Genomic DNA, 20869 nt, shown 5'->3' on the forward strand with positions numbered 1-20869 from the left:
AGTGCAGAAATTCAACAGAGATAAAAGCCATGACTTGCAAGAAAGCTATCTTCTCAAACTAGAGTTTTTACCAAAACTTCACTTAAAATTGGACTTGTCCCTAGCAAGATATTAAATACTGCACTTTCTCTTCCAGGAGTTGAGAACAGAAAACACTCAAGCTTATGAACATTGAATTTCCTATGTTCTGAACATGTAAGCAACATTTCTGCAAAACAATTTATGAACAAATTGGTTAATTAAAATATCTTTGGTCTGTAAAACACTTCAAATAATCAAAAAAGTAAAAAAAAAAATTAAAAAGACATACCTTTTAAAAAGTGGACAATTTTCCCCCACTTTCCTGAATCAAAAGGATGAAGCTTTTCCAGGCCCAAGAATGAGATATTATAGTCAGGAGAATACACTATAGGCCATTGAGTTGATGGAAGATCAATGTATAGGTTGGTTCTATGTGGCCTTTAAAATGAGCAACAAAACATTTAAAGAATTTTCAAGGATAACAAGAAAGATCCTGGGTGTATTCTTAATAAAGTCAATAAATGCCCTCATATACTGATCTGCTATCCACAGATATTCAGGAGTTACTGATCAAAACAAGGCAGCAGAAACTTAGGCCAAACCCTCCCCCACAAACCAAGTCTGGAGTCACAGAAGCCAAATGTTGTGTCCATGCTGCCGCCTGGGTACATAACTAGCTAACAGCACCACACTTGAAACTCCTAGCAAACCTATGCTGTATAGGCATAGCAAAGGCAATACAAAGTTATTAATACCGCATTTAAACTCACACATATCCCACTGAAATATGATATAATGAGAGATTCGGTTCAACACTTAAAAATAGTATCTCCAACTTACAGTTTGTCTTTCTTTCTGCTTTGTTGCTCTGACATCTTCTTTCTTACATATTTGTGCTTTTAGACGATTCGTCCTGGAGAAGACATAACAATTAACATTTTCTTGAAATTCCTACAATCTTTTCTCAATTAAGCAAAATTGTGTAAAGTGACTTGTTGATTTCTTGTTGCTTTGTTCACAATAGAAATAAGCATTGCACCACCCCGCTTCTCTCCAACTGTAATATTTCATTTTTGACAAGACTTTAAATCAAGGAACATGCCCTCTCACATCGATAAAAAGATCCCATGGCCCCTTTCAAAGAAGAGCAGGGTAGTTCTCCTAGTGCCCTGGCATACATTCACCCTTCACAACATCAAAAAACAGATTACCTGGTCACTATATCAGTGTTGTTTGCAGAACTTTGCTCTATGTAAATACAAAACATACAAAAATGACAGGCAGGAAAAGAACAGCTGATCCATCAAACTGTTGTGGAAAAATCTAACCACTCTCGGGTCCAGGGGATTAAAGCAAATAAAGACCCTATTTCAAGCATATGCAAGGGAGAAGCTTCTAGTAACCCAAAGAACTTCTCAGTGATAAAGTTTACAGCACACATTTATAGGATACAACAGTCATCACACTACCCCTGAAGCATACCAGGTTTACGATATGACCAATGAACTGGATTGTATTGCCCCACAGATTTCTTCCTGTTATCTCATCCTCCAACCTTGAAGCTACCAGTTCCCATGGTTTATTGCTGCCTATCTCCAGTCTTCCCCTTATGTCTCTGATTAGTGAAAAAAGGACAGCATGTTTACACAGGCTACAGAGGCAATTTCGCACCAAGTTGTACAAATCCCAGCATAATGGTCAAGTATCCCATCATTCAACGGGTCGCTCACAACTCCAGTGTTTCTTCTAAGCTTATTAATGCCTTCTAATATTGACCCTTAAGCCCCACTTCAAAACCTACCTCACATCATGATGGCTTGACCATCCAGGCTAAACACACCTTCTCCTCCTCCTTCCCCTCCTTTTTCATCAACAATTTCTAAGAATCTCTCCTGCATCCCCGAACCTTAATCTTTGGACAGGTTTGTCCTTTCTCACTCTACACAGCAAGATACCTTCCACTCTTGTCCCCTGCTCAACAGGGTCTCAATCACTTTCTATCCCTCGCTGGCTTCTTATTAATGCCAAATCCAACAGTGTAACAGCCTCACTGTCCTGTTTGACACTCACTAACTAATAAACAAACACAGTATCAGAGTATGCACAGGAGCTTTACACCATGTAAAATAAAATATTGGTTTATGTCCTGTTAATGCTAGAAGGTATTGTTACTCTGCATAATTGAAATGATTAATAATTCCACGATGAGGTCAGACTGTGAAACAAAACTTTTTTTTGATGACCGGTCAATTGTCAGTTACAGACAATGCGGTGCCTGTAAGGGGGTGGGGAAAATCCTTAAAAGATTGAGCTTTCCTACATTTACACCTTGATTTGTTTTAACTTACTTACCCATGATCCACTACAGTTCCTAATAAAATGAAAATCAGGGCTGAAGTAGAATAAATTTGTCTTGGATTATGAATGATGCAGAAGCATTATATGAAGTGTTAAACAAACACACTGCAGGAAGAGAGTGATGGCATGCATTATACAGAACACATTCATGAAACAATCTCCGGTTGCATTCTTCGAGAGAGTTAGAGGATATGCTGTTTTATCTCATGTAGCATACAATACATCACAGTCAATTATTTAAAGTTATTAAATTATCATGGGAACTTTAGAGCTATTTACTAGTTTGAATTCCATGATTGTGCCTATTGTTCTGTGAAAAATATAAATGAATTGGTGTGTTTGGCAGCAGGTAGGTAGCAATACTGGGCAATGGGGATGGGTCCCTAATGGGTTGTTAATGACACCAATGTTATTTACTTAATTCTATGGATTCTGATATTACATATTTAATGAATTCTGGCCCTGAAATTATATAAATCTTTGGCTGCATTTATCTAATTCCATAGCTTCAATAAGTTTTACATAATAATAAGAGCCAGAAATTATGTAATCGGTTCTCATATAATTCATTTAATTCTGTGGCTCTGATATTATTTCGCTGTCATACTTTTTTGATTATTTATTGCTTTTTGCATTGATCCAAACAGGCATCAAAAGTGTACAGATAGAAAACTGCCAGTCAGAAACTGCAAGAGACTTATGAAAACAACCAACCCCAACTGACCTACTAAGAAAATTGAAAAAAATAAGGTGACCAAATCAATCCACTTAAAACACTGTTGAAAATAAAATTGGTCAATTTTTTTCCTCTTAGTACCTGAAACTTCTAAGGTCCAAACTAATATTTTATATCAAATAAAACATTTTAAAATTACATATCACAATTAAGATTAATTTTAGTCATTGAATTCCCTCATGTCTGCTTTAATACCTTGATTAAAGTGTTTACTTGAAGATTTCTACCTGATTAATTGACCAACGTCACTCAACTACAATAACTTAACTTTACTAAATTAAGCCCTTGCCTTGAATATTTTTGTAAGCTTACCAGCTTACAATGGTCAATTTATGTCTCCCCTTCCAAATTTGCCTTATTTAAATATACAGCCTTGGTTTGTGACGCTCCTTTCTCCCTCTCAAACATAGTATCAAATTGGATATTATGGTCACTATTCCTTTAACATATGACTGTTAACTAACTCTATTGTGATGGGATTTGTGGTTGCAAAGCTTCTTTTTTTTTGTTACACACACACCCTAACTGAAAGAGAAACTAGAATTGAAACAGAAACGGAAACCAAAACTGAAACAGAAACTGAACCAGAAACTGAAAAAACTTCAAATTTCCAAGGAAACTGACACTGATTAGAACCAGATAAAAGGAGACAGAGTGCTCCCCGGATCAAGCAGATGAAACAGATCAGGCAGGAGTGGAGTGATGGCAAGCAGAAGAAAGTGAACACTGAATCCAGGAGCAGTTTCAGTTACTGCCAACTGACCAAAACTGGCCAAAAAGTGCACAGGTTATCACTGCAGGACTCTGACAAACAGAAGACTGGTAAATCCATGCCATCAAGATTGTCATGAGCAGAGCTGACGTGGTTCTGGAGAAGTGTGCCTTGTGAAGACTGTACCCAGTGAAGTTCGGATTCAGAGGGAACTGCTGTCAAAAGAAGAAAAGTGGCTAAATCCTTGAAGAAAAAGGACCTGAAAATCTACCTGAGGAACTTCAGGGTTGTGAAGAACTGTGTGACTGTAATTTGGTGTCATATATGCTGAGTAGACTGCTCAGTGAAACTGTGAGGCCCATCTCTGTTGTATCTGACAGTTAAGGTGCAATTTGTAATATCCATAATCTGTCTGTTGCTTCAGGTTTAATTTATGTTGGCTTTGGTTCGAGTGTTAAAGTAAAATTTATAACAGTGAAATTTTATCCATTTAATTTGTGACACTGATTGGAACCAGATAAAAGGTGCAATTTGTAATATCCATTTCTTGTGATGCCCAGTACTGGCCTGTCCTGTTCCTAACTTTAAATATGGACTATATTCAACATAGCATCTTCTGGAACTGAATATTCCTTTTGTTTTAAATGAACCACAGCGGGCGTTAAAAGTGGACAGTGGCTGCAAAGATGGCAGCCAAAGGTCAGATGACTTTCGGCTTCTATATTCAAGAACTGTCTCACTATCGGAAAGGACAAAGGAATACCTTCCAGACTAAGGGTCATCAACACCCATCCTGAAACCATAGGGAGACATTCCTGAATTGAATGGCTATCTCCTGAAACAAAAGTGATTGTCTTAACCCTTCTTAGGATGAAAGTCTTACAACAATAAACAGGATGAGGTTAATCAACCCAGATCCCCCACACCATATTTGGAAAAGGAACCGTGAGATGTCACATGGTGGGCCAGCCATGTTGGTCTCCTTTTAAAAATACAGACTGCAGAAAAAGCAGCAAGCAGATCGGGCAGCACCATCACGCCTTAAAAGAACTGGAGGCTGAAACATCTTAAAGTCTCCAAACCTGTTCCATTTCAAGTCCACCAGTACAGAAAACTAACCTCCTAATAATAAGTCTACAAGCAACTAACTTCGTGACTGCTGAAAATTCACCTCTTCGAGAAAATTCTGCAAAAACTTTAATATACTACTCCGACTTGTTGCAACCAAGGTGGGAGCAATGCACTGTCAATTCAGTTCCAGCACTCCACAGGTCACAGCACATTAAAGTTTTCCCACCCACCCAGAAAAGAGCCAAATTAAGCAGTCGAGTAACCCCCAAAATAAAACAGACCAAACCAGGTATCTTAAGACCACAACAAATTAACTATTTATTAAAACTAAATCTTAAACACTATTAAGATAAACCTATGTCTAAAGACCTTATAACTTCTTATTTTAATCTAACTTCCCCATTCACACACATTCACTTTCTTTTTTTAAATGATGTTTTAAAAATTATCTGTTTAAGAACAAATAAATAACTGGGTTACAAGTCCTTGTGGTTTACATTCCTGATGGCTGAGGTATCCTAGTGTAAAAATAATCAGAAGCCCCTCAAAGTTTCCACGCGAATCTGATGAAAGTCTTTTCTTGATAGGCATTCAAAGAACTTCAGCTGCAGCAGACGTCAAACAGTTCTTTCAACATGGGGTATAACGTCAGATCTATGTTTGCATATTAAAACTGGTAGATTTCAGTTGAAGTTTTACTGTGAATTCCAGAAAACGCAATCAGTCAAGAGAGATTCAATCTTGAAGCAAAGACTCCTTAGATTGGAAGTAAAGAAAAAGGAATTTTGCTACCTCCAGCAATACGAATGTTCTCTTCACAAGAGACTTTTTCTCCTTATGCAATTAACACAGCCTGTGGCCCGTTGTAGAATTTTTGCCAAGAGAATTCTCTTCTTTCAAGGCAAGCATGCTTCACTGTTGTCTCTCAAAACTGGTTTTAGCTGGTTTCTGCACACAGTCAAATTGAAACATTACACCATGTGACCTCCTCACTCTCCTGTTGTTGCTGAGGTAACAGGTGCAGCTATGTCACACTGTTCTCAGAAATCTAAAACTTTTCTCTCTGTCTTAAAGGTACACTGTTTCAAACAGAGGAGAAAAAAAAAAACACAGTTCCGTGACAGGTTATCGAATCCACCTAACTACACTTCAGGAGTGAAAACGCCTTCTTCACTGGGCCCACAATGCACGCCTTTTCCCCCCAAAAATGAGCCAAATCACGTGACTTATGAAATATCCCTATGCTTGTAATTTGTTAAAGTGCACTATCCTTAACAGCTTTCTTTCTCAAGTGTGTTTATGTGTGTGCGAGTGGTGAGTGACGTAGCGTTAGACTTTCGGGTTGAACGTGTGAACAAAAATAATCCTCTTTACTTAAACCCACAAAAAGTGTGCTGCTGGTATTCAAATTGTCCATAAACTCAGGGGTTAAGAAACACATACATCTTCCTGGTTAAAAACATACTGATTACAGACAGAAAAAGGGAAAAGAACTGGGGTTTCAGTTCTCTCTCAATTCTCTCCGTAACACTTCCTAAATTGTGGTCAGTCAGTGGATTTTATTATTTTAGTTTGTTGGTGATCTCCACGGGGATCATAACACTATCTAGTTACGAACATACGAATTAGGAGCAGGAATAGGCCACTCGATCCTTCGCGCCTGCTCCGCCATTCAATAAGTTCATGGCTGAACTGATTACTCCACATTTCCACCTACCCCCGATGACCTTCCACCCCCTTGCACTAAACCCGGTAATGGCCTGTTCTCTCATCAGTTCTTAAATATTCTTCCAGAACACCATCACGAGTATATTCTAGAAATTCACCGCACTTACAACTTGAGCTGTTTTGCTTCTCCCAGTGCATGTAAAAATTAAAATCACCAATTATATATGCAGGCTATCGGCTCCTCTAGTCTCTACTTATACATATTGCCACTATATCACTACTATTAGGAGGTCTGTAGACACTCAAAATCACACTGCATGCAAGGAGGCCATTCAGTGCATCGTGCCTGTGCTGGATCTTTGAAAGAGATGTTCAATTAGTTCCACTTCTCTGCTCCTTCCTCATTGCCCTGTCATTGTTCTTTCCTTTATGTCGATATCTAATTCACTTTTGAAAGTTACTAATAAATCTGCTTCCACCACCCTTTGAGGCAATGCATTCCACAGTCTTGCATCCCTTGCTGTTCCTTAATTCTATCATGTTTCCAATGCCTACTCACCCTAACTGAAATCCTTTCTTTCTACTGCAGCAATTTTGACTTTTATCAATATTACTACTCTTCCCAATTCTCCAACAACCACAACTTGTATTTATAGAGCACCTTTAATGTAATAAACTGACCCAAGTCACTTCACAGCAGCATTAATCAAATAAAATCTGACACCGAGCCACATAAGATGATATTAGGACACGTGACCAAATGGTTGTCAAAGGTTTTAAAGGCTTCAAGAGCATCTTAAAGTGGGGGAGGGGGAGGGGGGGTGGAGGCAGAGAGGAAAGAGAGAACCACAGAAAAATTACAGCACAGAAGGAGGCCATTCAGCCCATCGTGTCTGCGCGGCCGTAAAAAACTGGTCGCCCAATCTAATCCCATTTTCCAGCACCTGATCCATAGCCTTGCAGGTTACAGCACTTCAGGTGCATGTCCAGGTACTTTTTAAAGAGTTGAGGGTTTCTGTCTCCACCACCATTCCCGGCAGTGAATTCCAAACACCCACCACCCTCTGTGAAAAAGATATTCCTCGTATCTTCTCTAATCCTTCTACCAATCACCTTAAATCTGTGTCCCCTGATAACTGACCTCTCTGCAATTGTGCAGGGTAGCAATATGGGTAAATAATAACCAGAGTGTGGCAGTGAGAGACAGAGCATACAAACATAAGCATGCACCAGCAAATAGGGTCAGAGTAGGAAAAAATGGTAAAAAGACTAAACTAAAAGCTCTTTATCAGAATGCATGCAACATTCATAACAAGACAGATGAATTGATGATACAAATAGAAATAAATGGGTATGATCCGATAGCCATTACAGAAACATGGTTGCAAAGTGACCAATGCTGAAAACTGAATATTCAGCAGTACTTGACATACTGGAAGTGCAGGGGGAAAGAAAAGGAGGTGGGGAACTTCTGTAAAATAATGGGGGCTTGTAGGAAAAGTACTGCAATAATCGTGGATGACTTTAATACTCATATAGATTATACAAATCCAATTGACAAAGGTAGCCTTGAGGATGTGTTCATAAAGCGTGTTCAGGACAGTTTCTCAGAATACATTGTGGAACCAACCAGGGAACAGACTAATTTTGGATCTCGTAATGAGACAGGATTAATTAATGATCTCGTAATAAAGGATCCTTGAGGGAAGAGTGAGCATAACATGTGGAGTTTTCCATTCAGTTTGAGGGTGAGTAACTTGGGTTTGAAACTTGTGTCTTAAACTTATATAATGGCAATTACAAAAGTATGAAGACAGACTTGGCAAAGTGGACTGGGAAAATAGATTCAAAGATAACAGTAGATAAATAGTGGCAGACATTTAAGGAGATAATTATTCCAAACACAGATATATTCCAGTGATGTTGATTCCTGGGATGAAGGGGTTGTCTTATAAGGAAAGGCTGAACAGGTTGGGCCTATTCTCAGTGAACTTTAGAAGAATGACAGATGATCTTGTTGAAACATGAAAGATTCTGAAGGGGCTCAACACTGTGTTGTGGGGAATCTAGAACTAGAGGCATCATTTCAGAAAAAGGGATTGCCATTTCAGACGGAAATGAGTATCTCTTTTTTCAGAGGGCCATGAAGCTTTGGAATTCTCTACCCCAGAGGTTGTCATTGAATACGTTCAAGCCTAAGACAACAGATTTTTGAATTACTGGGGTGAGGGGTCAAAGGGTACGGGGAACAGGCAGGAAAGTGGAGTTAAAGCCAAGATCAGATCAGCCATGATCTTATTGAATGGCTTAGCAGGCTCGAAGAGCTGTCTAGCCTACTCCTACTTCTATTTATGTTTATATTCTGATGTTCTAAGGCACAGGAGTTAATAAAGGCTATTGCTTCCTCATTGAATCGGACCATTCTCAATGCTACAGGTGGCGGCACAGTGGTTAGCACCGCAGCCTCACAGCTCCAGGGACCCGGGTTCGATTCCGGGTACTGCCTGTGTGGAGTTTGCAAGTTCTCCCTGTGTCTGCGTGGGTTTTCTCCGGGTGCTCCGGTTTCCTCCCACAAGCCAAAAGACTTGCAGGTTGATAGGTAAATTGGCCATTATAAATTGTCACTAGTATAGGTAGGTGGTAGGGAAATATAGGGACAGGTGGGGATGTTTGGTAGGAATATGGGATTAGTGTAGGATTAGTATAAATGGGTGGTTGATGTTCGGCACAGACTCGGTGGGCCGAAGGGCCTGTTTCAGTGCTGTATCTCTAATCTAATCTAATCTAATCTAAAAACTACAAATCCCAAAATGAACTGCAAATACAGCACCTGCGCACAAATTGAACGCCTCCGTCCAGCATATAAAATAACACTGGCGGTTGACACAATCAGGGGTCGGTCCAACAACTGGTAAAACGGAAGCCAATTTAAAGTGCACAATTAGCATGTACCTGTCAACAGCCTCACGACGGAAGAAACTCAGCTCTTCCGGCCTGACGATGTTAAAATTCCAGCGGAGAGAGGGAGAGATTCCTGGGCTGACAGAGGCTGCGAATTCAGCCCAGCTTCCTCCTGGAGGCTGCCTCCGCAAGCGCAGCGGAATTTGCGCTTAAATACTTGGGGGCTTCTATAAATGTCACCTTTGAAAGGTCATACTCGGCTGTTCTGCCCTGAAGGTGAAGGCTGTGTTGTGAATAAGCTGAGGCCAGGGCGCTCCCTCATCACGCACCGTCTCACGCCGATTGTGCGCAGTGCGGAACGTCACTAGGGGCAACGCCAAAGTTTATGCTGCTTCTGTCTCATTCATTGTGCATCACAGCTGCTTTCTTCAGACAAGGCAATGAATGGCCAATAAATAATTGCCTCACGCGAAAGGACGTGTGTGGGACACAGAATGAAATTGAGAAGGACACAAGTCGGGTTGCTGTTTGCCTTCACTCCTATATGTAATCGAAGGCAGCATTTCATACGTCAACACAAATAACCAAAATCAAACATTTTAAGATGTACCAGGTTGTCTTGCACCAGAGATCTGTTGCAGTTTTTGATGGCTGCAGCCTAAATAAGTTATTAGTTCGCCTATTGTAGAAAAAAACTTCCTGAAACAATGTATCACATGGCTGATAGCAGGTAAAATTGTTACATATTTTAATTAATTGGTACATAACACAGGTACATTCATCAACTGCTTTAAAAAACTTGCTTAACCTGCAAAAAAGTTTTCCACCCCACTCCCTGCAATGCCTAATTCACTTTTTTTTCCGAAAATATACTTTATTCATAAAAATATGTAAAAAAAAAATTACAAAACAGTTCCAAGTTGACATTCCAGAAAGTGCAAAAGAAATCAGTTTTCTTCAATACAGAACGAGAGTTGCCTCACAGCCCTTCCATTCCATTTTACATGCAATGTACATTTGCATTACACAGCAAAACCATATTTTGTTGCATGCAGCCCGAGGGGTTTTACACAGGTTCCATCCCCTCAGTTCACTACGGCGGGAGGACCTTACACAGTGGCCTTTCCCCGTTGAGCCTTTGCGGCAGCTGCTCCAACGTTTAGTGCGTCCCCCAGCACGTAGTCCTGGACCTTAGAATGTGCCAGTTTGCAACACTTGGTTGTGGACAACTCTTTGCACTGGAAGACCAGCAAGTTTTGGACAGACCAAAGAGCGTCTTTCACTGAGTTGATGGTCCTCCAGCAGCAGTTGTTATTTATCTCATGTTACGTCCCCGGGAACTTTATGGGTAGAGTTTAGGAATAAAAAAGGGACAGCCACATTGCTAGGTGTTTATTATAGACCCCCAGATAGTCAGCGGGAAATTGAGGAGCAAATATCTGCGCAATTTGCAGAGGTGTGTAAAAATAATAGGGTAATTATATTAGGTGATTTCAACTTTCCCAACATTAATTGGGATAGTCATCGTGTTAAGGGCTTAGATGGAGTGGAGTTCTTAAAATGTATACAGGAGAACTTTTTAGCTCAATATGTAGAGGATCCAACAAGGGAGGGTGCAGTGCTGGACCTAATTCTGGGGAATGAAGCCGGACAGGTGGTTGATGTGTTGGTGGGGGAGCATTTTGGTGATAGCGACCACAACATGGTACAATTTAAGTTTGTTATGGAGAAAGAAATAGACAAGTTGCAAAAAACGGTTTTGGATTGGGGGAGAGCGAATTGTAGTAAAATAAGGCAGGATCTGGCCAAGGTAGACTGGAAAGAGTTACTTGTCGGGAAATCTACAGAAGAGCATCTGGGGGGGCATTCAAAAAGGAAATGGGGAGGGTACAGGCCCAACATGTTCCCTCTAGGGTAATAGGTAGGAGCAACAAGCCCAGAGAACCATGGATGACCAGAAACATTCAGGGTACGATGAGAAGGAAAAGAGAGGCTTTTAGCAAATACAAGGAGAGCAAATCAATGGAAGCATTAGTGAAGTACAGAACGTGTAGGATGGAGCTTAAGAAAGCAATTAGGAGAGCAAAGAGGGGAAATGAGAAAGCTCTGGCTGGTAAAAGTAGGGAAAATCCCAAGATATTCTGTAAGTATATCAATGGGAAGAGGATAACCAGGGAAAGAGTAGGACCCATTAGGGACCAAGGGGGAAATTTGTGAGTGGAGCCAGAGGACATTGGTAGGGTGTTGAATGAATACTTCACATCTGTCTTCACCCAAGAGAAAGAGGATGTAGATATGGAACTTAGAGAGAGAGACTGTGAGGTTCTTGAGCAAACTGTCATAGGGAGTGACAAGGTATTGGAGGTTTTGGAAGGCTTAAAAGTGGACAAATCTCCAGGTCTGGACGATTTGTGTCCCAGGATGCTGTGGGAGGCGAGGGTGGAGATTGCAGGGGCTCTGACCCTAATTTTTAATTCCTCTCTGGCCACGGGGGAGGTGCCAGAGAACTGGAGAACAGCTAATGTGGTCCCACTATTTAAGAAAGGTTGTAGAGATAAGCCAGGGAACTACAGACCAGTGAATTTCCGTCAGTGGTAGGGAAACTATTGGAGAAAATTCTGACGGAGAGAATCAATCACCACTTGGAGAGGCAAAATTTGATTAGGAATAGTCAGCATGGCTTTGTCAGAGGGAGGTCATGCCTAACAAATTTGATTGAATTTTTTGAGCATGTGACCAGGTGTGTAGATGAGGGTAGTGCAGTTGATGTAGTTTACATGGATTTCAGCAAAGCCTTTGACAAGGTCCCACATGGGAGACTTATCAAGAAAGCAAATGCACATGGGATACAAGGTAACTTGATAAGGTGGATTCAAAATTGGCTTAGCTGTAGGAGACAGAGAGTGATGACAGACGGCTGTTTTAGTGACTGGAAGCCAGTGTCCAGTGGCGTACCATAGGGATCTGTGCTGGGTCCCCTATTGTTTGTCATTTATATAAACGACATAGATGACTATGTGGGGGGTAGGATCAGTAAGTTCGCGGATGACAAAAAGATTGGCCGAGTGGTTAACAGTGAGGTGAAGTGTCTTAGGTTACAGGAAGATATAGACGGGATGGTCAAATGGGCAGAAAAGTGGCAGATGGAATTTAACCCTGAAAAATGTGAGGTGATATACTTTGGAAGGAGTAATGTGACACGGAAGTATTCAATGAATGGCCTGACACGGGGAAGTTCCGAGGAACAAAGGGACCTTGGCATGTTTGTCCATAGATCTCTGAAGGCAGAAGGGCAGGTTAATAGGGTGGTGAAAAAGGCATATGGGACATTTGCCTTTATCAATCGAGGCATAGATTACAAAAGCAAGGAGGTCATGTTGGAGTTGTACAGAACTTTGGTAAGGCCACAGCTGGAGTACTGTGTGCAATTCTGGTTGCCACATTATAGGAAGGATGTGATTGCATTGGAGGGGGTGCAGAGGCGATTCGCCAGGATGTTGCCTGGGATGGAACATTTAAGCTATGAAGTGAGGTTGGATAGGCTTGGGTTGTTTTCATTGGAGCAGAGAAGACTGAGGGGTGACCTGATCGAGGTGTACAAGATTATGAGGGGGGTGGATAGGGAGCAGCTGTTCCCCTTAGTTGAAGGGTCAGTTACTAGGGGTCACAAGTTTAAGGTGAGGGGCGGGAGGTTTAAGGTGAATTTGAGGAAGAACTTTTTTACCCAGAGGGTGGTGACGGTCTGGAATGCCCTGCCTGAGAGGGTGGTAGAGGCAGGTTGCCTCACATCCTTTAAAAAGTACCTGGATGAGCACTTGGCACGTCATAACATTCAAGGCTATGGGCCAAGTGCTGGGAAATGGGATTAGGTAGACAGGTCAGGTGTTTTAATGCATCGGTGCAGACTCGATGGGCTGAAGGGCCTCTTCTGCACTGTTTTATTCTGTGATTCTGAACAGACCGTAGAACACAGACTCCTGTGTTATGGAGCTGCTCGGGATGAACCGCGACAAAAACCACTGCATCTCTTTCCACACCTGCTTTGCAAAGGGACGTTCCAAAAGGAAGTGGGCAACAGTCTCTTCCCCACCACAGCTACCTCAAGTCAGCATGTGGAGGCAGGGAGATTCCGGGCATGCTGGAAGGATCTGACAGGAAGGGTCCTTCCCACCACCAACCAAGCTATATTTTGGTGCCTGTTTGAAAGTTCTAGTGATGAGGCATTCTACCAAATGACTTTGGCAGTCTACTTGGGGAGCCATCCGACAGGATCCACCATTTCCTTTTCCCATAGGGCCTTGAGGACATTCATGCAGGCCACTGCCTGATGGATTGGCGGTCTGATGTGTTATTCTGCACAAACTTTTCCACGAAGGATAGATGGCGTGGCACGGTCCAACTGGATGGAACGTTCCATGGCAATGTGGCCAGACCCATCCTTCGCAGCACTGGGGACAGATAGAACCTCAGCACGTTGTGACGCTTGGTGTTTGCGTACTGGGGTTCTATGCACAGCTTGGTGCAGCCGCACACAAAGGTGGCCATCAGGATGAGGGTGATGTCGGGTACGTTTTTTTCCCCCTTTATCCAGAGGTTTGAACATCTTGTCCCTCCGGACACAGTCCATTTTGGATCTCCAGATAAAGCGGAAAATGGCTTGGGTGACCGCGACGGTGCAGGAGTGGAGTATGGGCCAGACCTGCGCCATGTACAGTAACTTTTTTTTTATTTCCAAAATATACTTTATTCATAAACATCTGTAAAAATTACATTGCCAGACAGTTTCCAAACAGCACCAAAAAATACAAACATTGCAAGGGATATCAGTTTCCTTCAATACTGTCATGAGTTTCTTCCCAACCCTTCCGTTTCACAATTGTCATGTCAATTACAGTTTTACATTTACAGCAATTGAGAATATTAACGATACAGTTCGAGGGGTTTCCCAGTGATCCAGCCCCTCAGTCCAGCTTGGTGGGGGAACCTTACACTGTGGTCTTTCCCCATTGAGCCTTTGCTGCGGCTGCCCCAAGCTTTAGTGCGTCCCTCAGCACGTAGTCCTGGACCTTGGAATGTGCCAGTCTGCAACATTCGGTGGTGGACAACTCTTTGCGCTGGAAGACCAGCAAGTTTCGGGCAGACCAAAGGGCGTCTTTCACCGAATTGATAGTCCTCCAGCAGCAGTTGATGTTTGTCTCGGTGTGCGTCCCTGGGAACAGCCCGTAGAGCACAGACTCCTGTGTTACAGAGCTGCTTGGGATGAACCTTGACAAAAACCACTGCATCTCTTTCCACACCTGCTTTGCAAAGGCACATTCCAGGAGGAGGTGGGCGACCGTCTCTTCCCCACCACAGCCAACGCGGGGGCACTGTGCGGAGGGGGCGAGACTTCGGGTGTGCATGAAGGATTTGACGGGGAGGGCCCTTCTCACCACCAGCCAAGCTACGTCTTGGTGCTTGTTTGAAAGTTCTGGTGATGAGGCATTCCGCCAAACGGCGCCACGTACAGTAACAACGTGAGTGCCTCGCACCCGATGGCCTGGTTCTTACCCGCAACACAGAGAGAACACTGCTCTCACATGCTCAGTCCTCACTCCCCATAGTGAATGTGTATGTTTTTTTTTAATAGACACTGATTATTCACACTTGGCTGACTGATTCCAACCTCCGCATCAGTACAACTCAAGCACATCCCTCCATCAAAAACTTGACCCGTCAGCAATATAAAAGCATTTCATTCCAGGCAACACTATTTGCACTGAATTCTTCTGGGGAATTTGGCGCAGTGCATTATGGGTATTGTAGTTCCACAGGGGCAAGTGGAATCATCTCTGACATATAGAAAATTACATTAGGATCCAGAACTCCTCTGCCCTCTTTAAGCCTGGTTCTCCTGTAATACTGATGTACTCTCCATGGAACTGGGTGAAAGGTACAATTCCTGTAATGTATCTTTCTTTTGCAAACACACAATGACTTAGATTTTGCAGTCAGCAGAGAAACAATGCATTCACCACTGACCTCAAAGAATGCTGCCCCACAAAGAGATAGCGATCTCTGTGGTGCGGACTTCCCCTTTCCCAATGACAGTTTAAATCTCACACCATATCAGGATCTCCAGGCAGCAGTGATGTGACCAAGCAGGGTAAGCAGCCAATCACATTGAAGTATTCTCATAGACAGCAAAGCAGGAAGTTAAAAGCACTGAATGTCTTCACTTTTAGTTTAAGTTTACTGATAGTGGAATAAATTATAATGATTATAGATTAAGATAGAAGCTAAAATATTATAAGAAAAATGTTTTTTAAAATGTTGATTTTTATCATAATGGAGGAATTTAACATTCACAAATATAAACTTAGATTTTCAGGGCCATTGAGGATGTTTGTAAGTAATTATGTAGTATGCCATTAAAATCCCAGTGGTGTAACTTTTTCAAGGGTTTTGACGAGATTAACAGCGTAAAAGTGGGACGGTTTCATCAATTCACCGATTTCTTAGAGATTGCACTCTGGGGGGACCTCAACACTGCAACCTCTGGAGAAGCGTGACTCACTGACAGACACTTATGAATTTCTGCATTGTTCTGCATATGTGTTGTCTCCCAAGCTGTTGTCAGTTTCAGTGGAGTAATGGCAGCAAAAGCTGACAGTTTAGTAGTCATTACTACCTTAAAATTCAGCTTGGACAATATTCCAGCCACAGTGGAAAATTCCTAACATTCAGGTGAAATTGCTAACCCATGCCCCCTATGAAAGGATAAGATAATGGGAGGGAAATTATTGCACATATTTCTAACATTTAGGAAAACTATTTTATCAGTAACAGTATTAACTAATTAATTTAAGCAAATACTTATATTTTTCTAATGTGCATTTTAATGTGTTATGTTATTTCCAGGACGTTGCTCGTATCATGGACAACCACATATGCAGGAAGTGTCATCAGCTGGTAGAGCTCGAGATCTGGGTTTCAGAGCTTGAGCAACAGCCGGCACCACTGCAGTCACAAGGGGAACAAACAGGCATTTCTGCGCCTGCAAATATGATTCCAGGATGGTATGTTGCCACCCTGATGCCAGGATCAGGATGTCACTCAGCAATTTCTGAGGGGGGAATGGTGAACATACATACAATGAGCAAAGTTGAAGCCCATAATATTAAAGGGACAGTGGCAGCATGGATACAAAATTGACTCAGACAGGAAACAGACAGCAGTGGCGAACAGTTGCTTTTTGAATGGAGGAAGGTATATTGTGGTGTTCCCAAGGTCAGTACTAGGACCTCTGCTTTCCTTAGTATGTATTAATGACTTGGCCTTGCATGTACAGGGCCAAAATTTCAAAATTTACAAATAACACAAAACTTGGAAGTGTAATGAACTGTGAGGAGGAGAGTGATTGACTCAAGAGGGTAGATAGGCTGGTAGAATGGGCAGAAACATGGTAGATGAAATTTAATGTAGAGAGGTGTGATACATTTTGGTATGAAGAACGAGGAGGCGCAATATAAACTAAAGGGTATAATTCTAAACGGAGTGCAGGAACAGAGGAAGCCTGGGGTTATATTTGCACAAATTGTTGAAGATGGTAGTGCAGGTTGAAAAAGCTGTTAAAAAGACATAGGGCATCCTGGTTTATAAATAGAGGCATAGAGTACAAAAGAAAGGAAGTTATGATGAACCTTTATAAAACACTGGTTCGGCCTCAACTGGAATATTGTGTCCAATTCTGGGCACTGAACGTTAGGAAGGATGTGAAGGCTTTAGAGAGGGTGCAGAAAAGATTTACAAGAATGGTTCCAGGGATGAAGGACTTCAGTTATGTGGATAGATTGGAGAAGCTGGAGTTGTTCTCCTTAAAAAAAAGCAGTTTGAGAGGAGATTTGATAGAGGGGTCTAGACAGAGTAGATAGGGAAAAATTGTTCCCATTAATGGAAGGGTCTAGAACCAAAGGACACAAATTTAAAGTGATTGGCAAAAGAAGTAATGGCGAAATGAGGAGAAACCCTTTTTATGCAACGAGTGGTTGCAATCTAGATTGCATTGCCTGAAAGAGTGGTGAAGGCAGATTCAATCAAGTATTTCAAAAGGGAATTGGATAAGCAACTGGAGGAAAAAAATTTACAGGGCCCCAGGGAAAGAGCGGGGAGTGAGACCACTTAAATTGTTCTTGCAGCGAGCCAACATGGGCTCAACAGGCCAAATGGCCTTCTTTTGTGCTTTAACCATTCTATGATTCTATTCTTATATGATTCTAGTTGCTTCCCTGTGTAAAGAACAAAACTGGGAGACAAAGACAGAGTGAAGAAATTATGAGCATTTTCTGGTCCTTGCAGGTTAACACATGGCAGCTTTGATCGCTTGTTCTCTGTTCATTCTTCTTTATACTTTGATCCATTCACATTTAGTCAGTCAGATATTTGTTATTTTAACCATGGATGGATTAACGTACAAATATGCAGTTCCCCCCACCCCACCTCAGCCATACAACATGTCTCTGGTTTAAAGGATCAGGAAGCGGGTTGTGCTGGGGTGGGGGAAAGTACTATGGAGTATTTATGTTCGTAGTGCCCAAGGGGGAGAGGGTGGCATAGTAGTAATGTCACTGAACTAGTAATTCAGAGGCCCAGGCTGCCGCCCTGTGGACACAGGTTCGAATCCCACCACGGCAGCTGGTGGAATTTAAATTCACATAATTAATAAATATCTGGAATTGAAAGCTAGTCTCAGTAACGGTGTCATGAAATGAGCATCGATTGTCGTTAAAAAAAAACCATCTGGTTCACTTATGGCCTATAGGGAAGGAAATCTGCCATCATTACCTGGTCTGGCCTACATGTGACTCCAGACCCACAGCAATGTGGTCGACTTTCACCTGACCTCTGAAATAGCTGAGCAAGCCACTCAGTTGTCAAGGGCAATTAGGGATGGCTAACAAATGCTGGTGATGCCCACATCCCATGAAAGAGTCTTTAATATGGCTCTGATTTAAACAAATAAATGTTTATTTCAGCTGATCACTAATTTTTGCTCTATGAATGTTTGGCACTTTGACATTCCGAGTTGTGATGCCTTGAAATATGATATTTTTGAAATGAGATGCTTTTGAAAGATGGGTGTAACATACCAGACAAAACATTTTTAATTATATAGATCGGTTACCTTCATAAATGTGGACATTTGAACTTATGATGGAAATATGAAATAAGTACAGAATGTATGAATGGGAACTGAATTTCATCTGCATGCACTGGGCCAATATGCACCTCCCTCTAACCCCACTTCAGTTGAAGACTACATTTGATCTGAACTCATTGTTCAAAAAAGCTCAGCAAATACAGGCCAGTCAGTTTAACTTCGGTGGTGGGGAAACTGCTAGGAAGAATAATTTGGGACAAAATTAATAGTCACATGGATAAATGCGGGTTAATTAAAGAACAGCAGCATGGATTTATTAAGGGAAAATCATGTTTAACTAACTTGCTGGAGTTTTTTGAGGAGGTAACAGAGAGGGTTGATGAGGGCAATGCAGTTGATGTGGTGTACAGGGACTTTCAAAAGGCATTTGATACAGTGCCACACAACAGACTTGTGAGGAAAGTTATAGATAATGGAATAAAAGGGACATAGATATGGAATTGGATGAGTGACAGGAAACAAAGAGTAGTGGTTAATGGATGTCTTTCGGGCTGGAGGAATGTTTGTAGTGGAGTTCCCCAAGGATCAGTGTTGGGACCCTTGCTTTTCCTTATATATTAATGACCTCAACCTTGGTGTACAGGGCACAATTTCAAAGTTTGTGGATGATACGAAACTTGGAAGCACTGTGAACTGTTAGGAGGATAGTGTAGAACTGCAAAAAGACATAGACAAGTTGGTGCATTGGGCAGACAGGTGGCAGATGAAGTTCAATGCCGAACAATGTGAAGTGATTCATTTTAATAGGAAGAACATGGAGAGACAATATAAACTAAAGGGTACAATTCTAAATGGGGTCCAAGAGCAGAGGGACCTGGGTGTATACGTACATAAGTCATTGAAGGTGGCAGGACAGGTTGAGAGAGCAGTTAATAAAGCATACAGTACCCTGGGTTTTATTAATAGGGGCATAGAGTACAACAGCAAGTAAGTTATGTTGAACTTGTATAAGACACTAGTTCGGCCTCAGCTGGAGTACTGCATCCAGTTCCAGGCGCCGCACTTTAGGAAAGATGTGAAGGCATTGGAGAGAGTACAGAAAAGATTCATGAGAATGGTTCCAGAGAGAGGAATTTCAGTTTTGAAGATAGATTGGAAAAATAAGGACTGTTTTCCTTGAAGAGAAGGCTGAGAGGTGATTTGACTGAGGTATTCAAGATCATGAGGGGTCTGGACAGAGTAAATAGGGTGAAACTTTCCCCTTGTGTAAGGATCGAGAACAAGAGGGCACAGATTTAAAGTAATGAGTAAGAGAAGCAAAAGAGACATGAGCAAAACATTTTCATGTTGCAAGTGGTTAAGGTCTGAAATGCGCTGCCTGAGATGGTGCTGGAGGCAGATTCAATTGAAGCAGTCAAAAGGGAATTAGCCTGTTATATGAGAAGGAAGAATGCGCAGGGTTACAGGGAGAAGGCGGAGGAATGGCACTAAATTAATTGCTCATTTGGAGAGCCGGTGCAGACATGATGGGCCAAATGGCCTCCTTCTGTGCTGTAATTCTGTGATTCATTGTGTGCAACACAACAGAAAGTTGATTAGGAGTAGAAAAAATTCCAAACAAGGTTCAGAAATGTTAAGCTGAAACTCTTGAGCAAACCATTAAGTCTATAATAAATGATATGGTTATCTTTACCAAAGCTGCAAAACAGTTTAATTCTTCCACACACATTAGGATTGTTGAGAGGCAACTGACCTATTCAGTTAATTAAAGATCATGGTAAGTCTGGATGAGTTTCAGACTATCCAGAACAGAGGAAAAGTCTCTTGAAAGTCTAGCAACAGGTTGCATATTAAATGATGGAGCAAGATTATCACTAAAATCTTCTCTCTGTTAGTTGTACATTATTGTGCTTCACTTAAGTAATCACCTTACTGTAAATTGAGAAAGTAGAAGAATCATTTGGCCAAGCATCCTTGGCAGATGTTAAGATGCATCCATTCTTCAATTGTTTAATTTTATTACTTCCTTTTATATTTTTCAAAAAAAATGTGAACGGGTTTTTTAAAAAAGACTCAAACAGCCATTCTCCTTGTATTGTGGAACGGAATTATGAACTTTGGGTTTGGAGTAAACTTTAGTTCAGCGGAACAATTATTTCTGGAAAGTGCATTTCAGTCTCCAAAATGTATTTTTGTTTTTAGTAATTGCCCATAATTGAGTACAACCTTTCACTGATATTTTAATAATATTTAATCCTTAGCC

General features: G+C 41.5%; 1 protein-coding gene and 1 long non-coding RNA gene across 4 annotated transcripts in view; one reads left to right on the forward strand and one right to left on the reverse strand.

The window, feature by feature from the left end:
• Positions 1-9821, reverse strand: part of hdac11 (histone deacetylase 11) — a 134264-nt gene extending 124443 nt beyond the window's left edge. For 2 of the 3 annotated variants that reach the window (XM_068051796.1, XM_068051794.1), the window contains exons 1-3: positions 9519-9821; positions 862-934; positions 311-459 (exon numbers count right to left, since the gene is read on the reverse strand). In XM_068051796.1, coding sequence (XP_067907897.1) covers positions 311-459; positions 862-896 — 184 coding nt within the window. In that variant the 5' untranslated portion in view covers positions 897-934; positions 9519-9821. The remainder of the gene's footprint in view (positions 1-310; positions 460-861; positions 935-9518) is intronic. The other variant, XM_068051795.1, reaches the window with a different exon arrangement.
• On the forward strand, positions 132-6155 carry LOC137380121 (uncharacterized). Its single transcript, XR_010976976.1, has 3 exons — positions 132-195; positions 3027-3129; positions 5973-6155. It is a non-coding gene; the product is annotated as an uncharacterized lncRNA (long non-coding RNA).
• Positions 9822-20869: the final 11048 nt, after the last annotated feature.

The sequence above is a fragment of the Heterodontus francisci genome, chromosome 19, assembly GCF_036365525.1.
Source record: "Heterodontus francisci isolate sHetFra1 chromosome 19, sHetFra1.hap1, whole genome shotgun sequence".
Lineage (NCBI taxonomy): Eukaryota > Metazoa > Chordata > Chondrichthyes > Heterodontiformes > Heterodontidae > Heterodontus > Heterodontus francisci.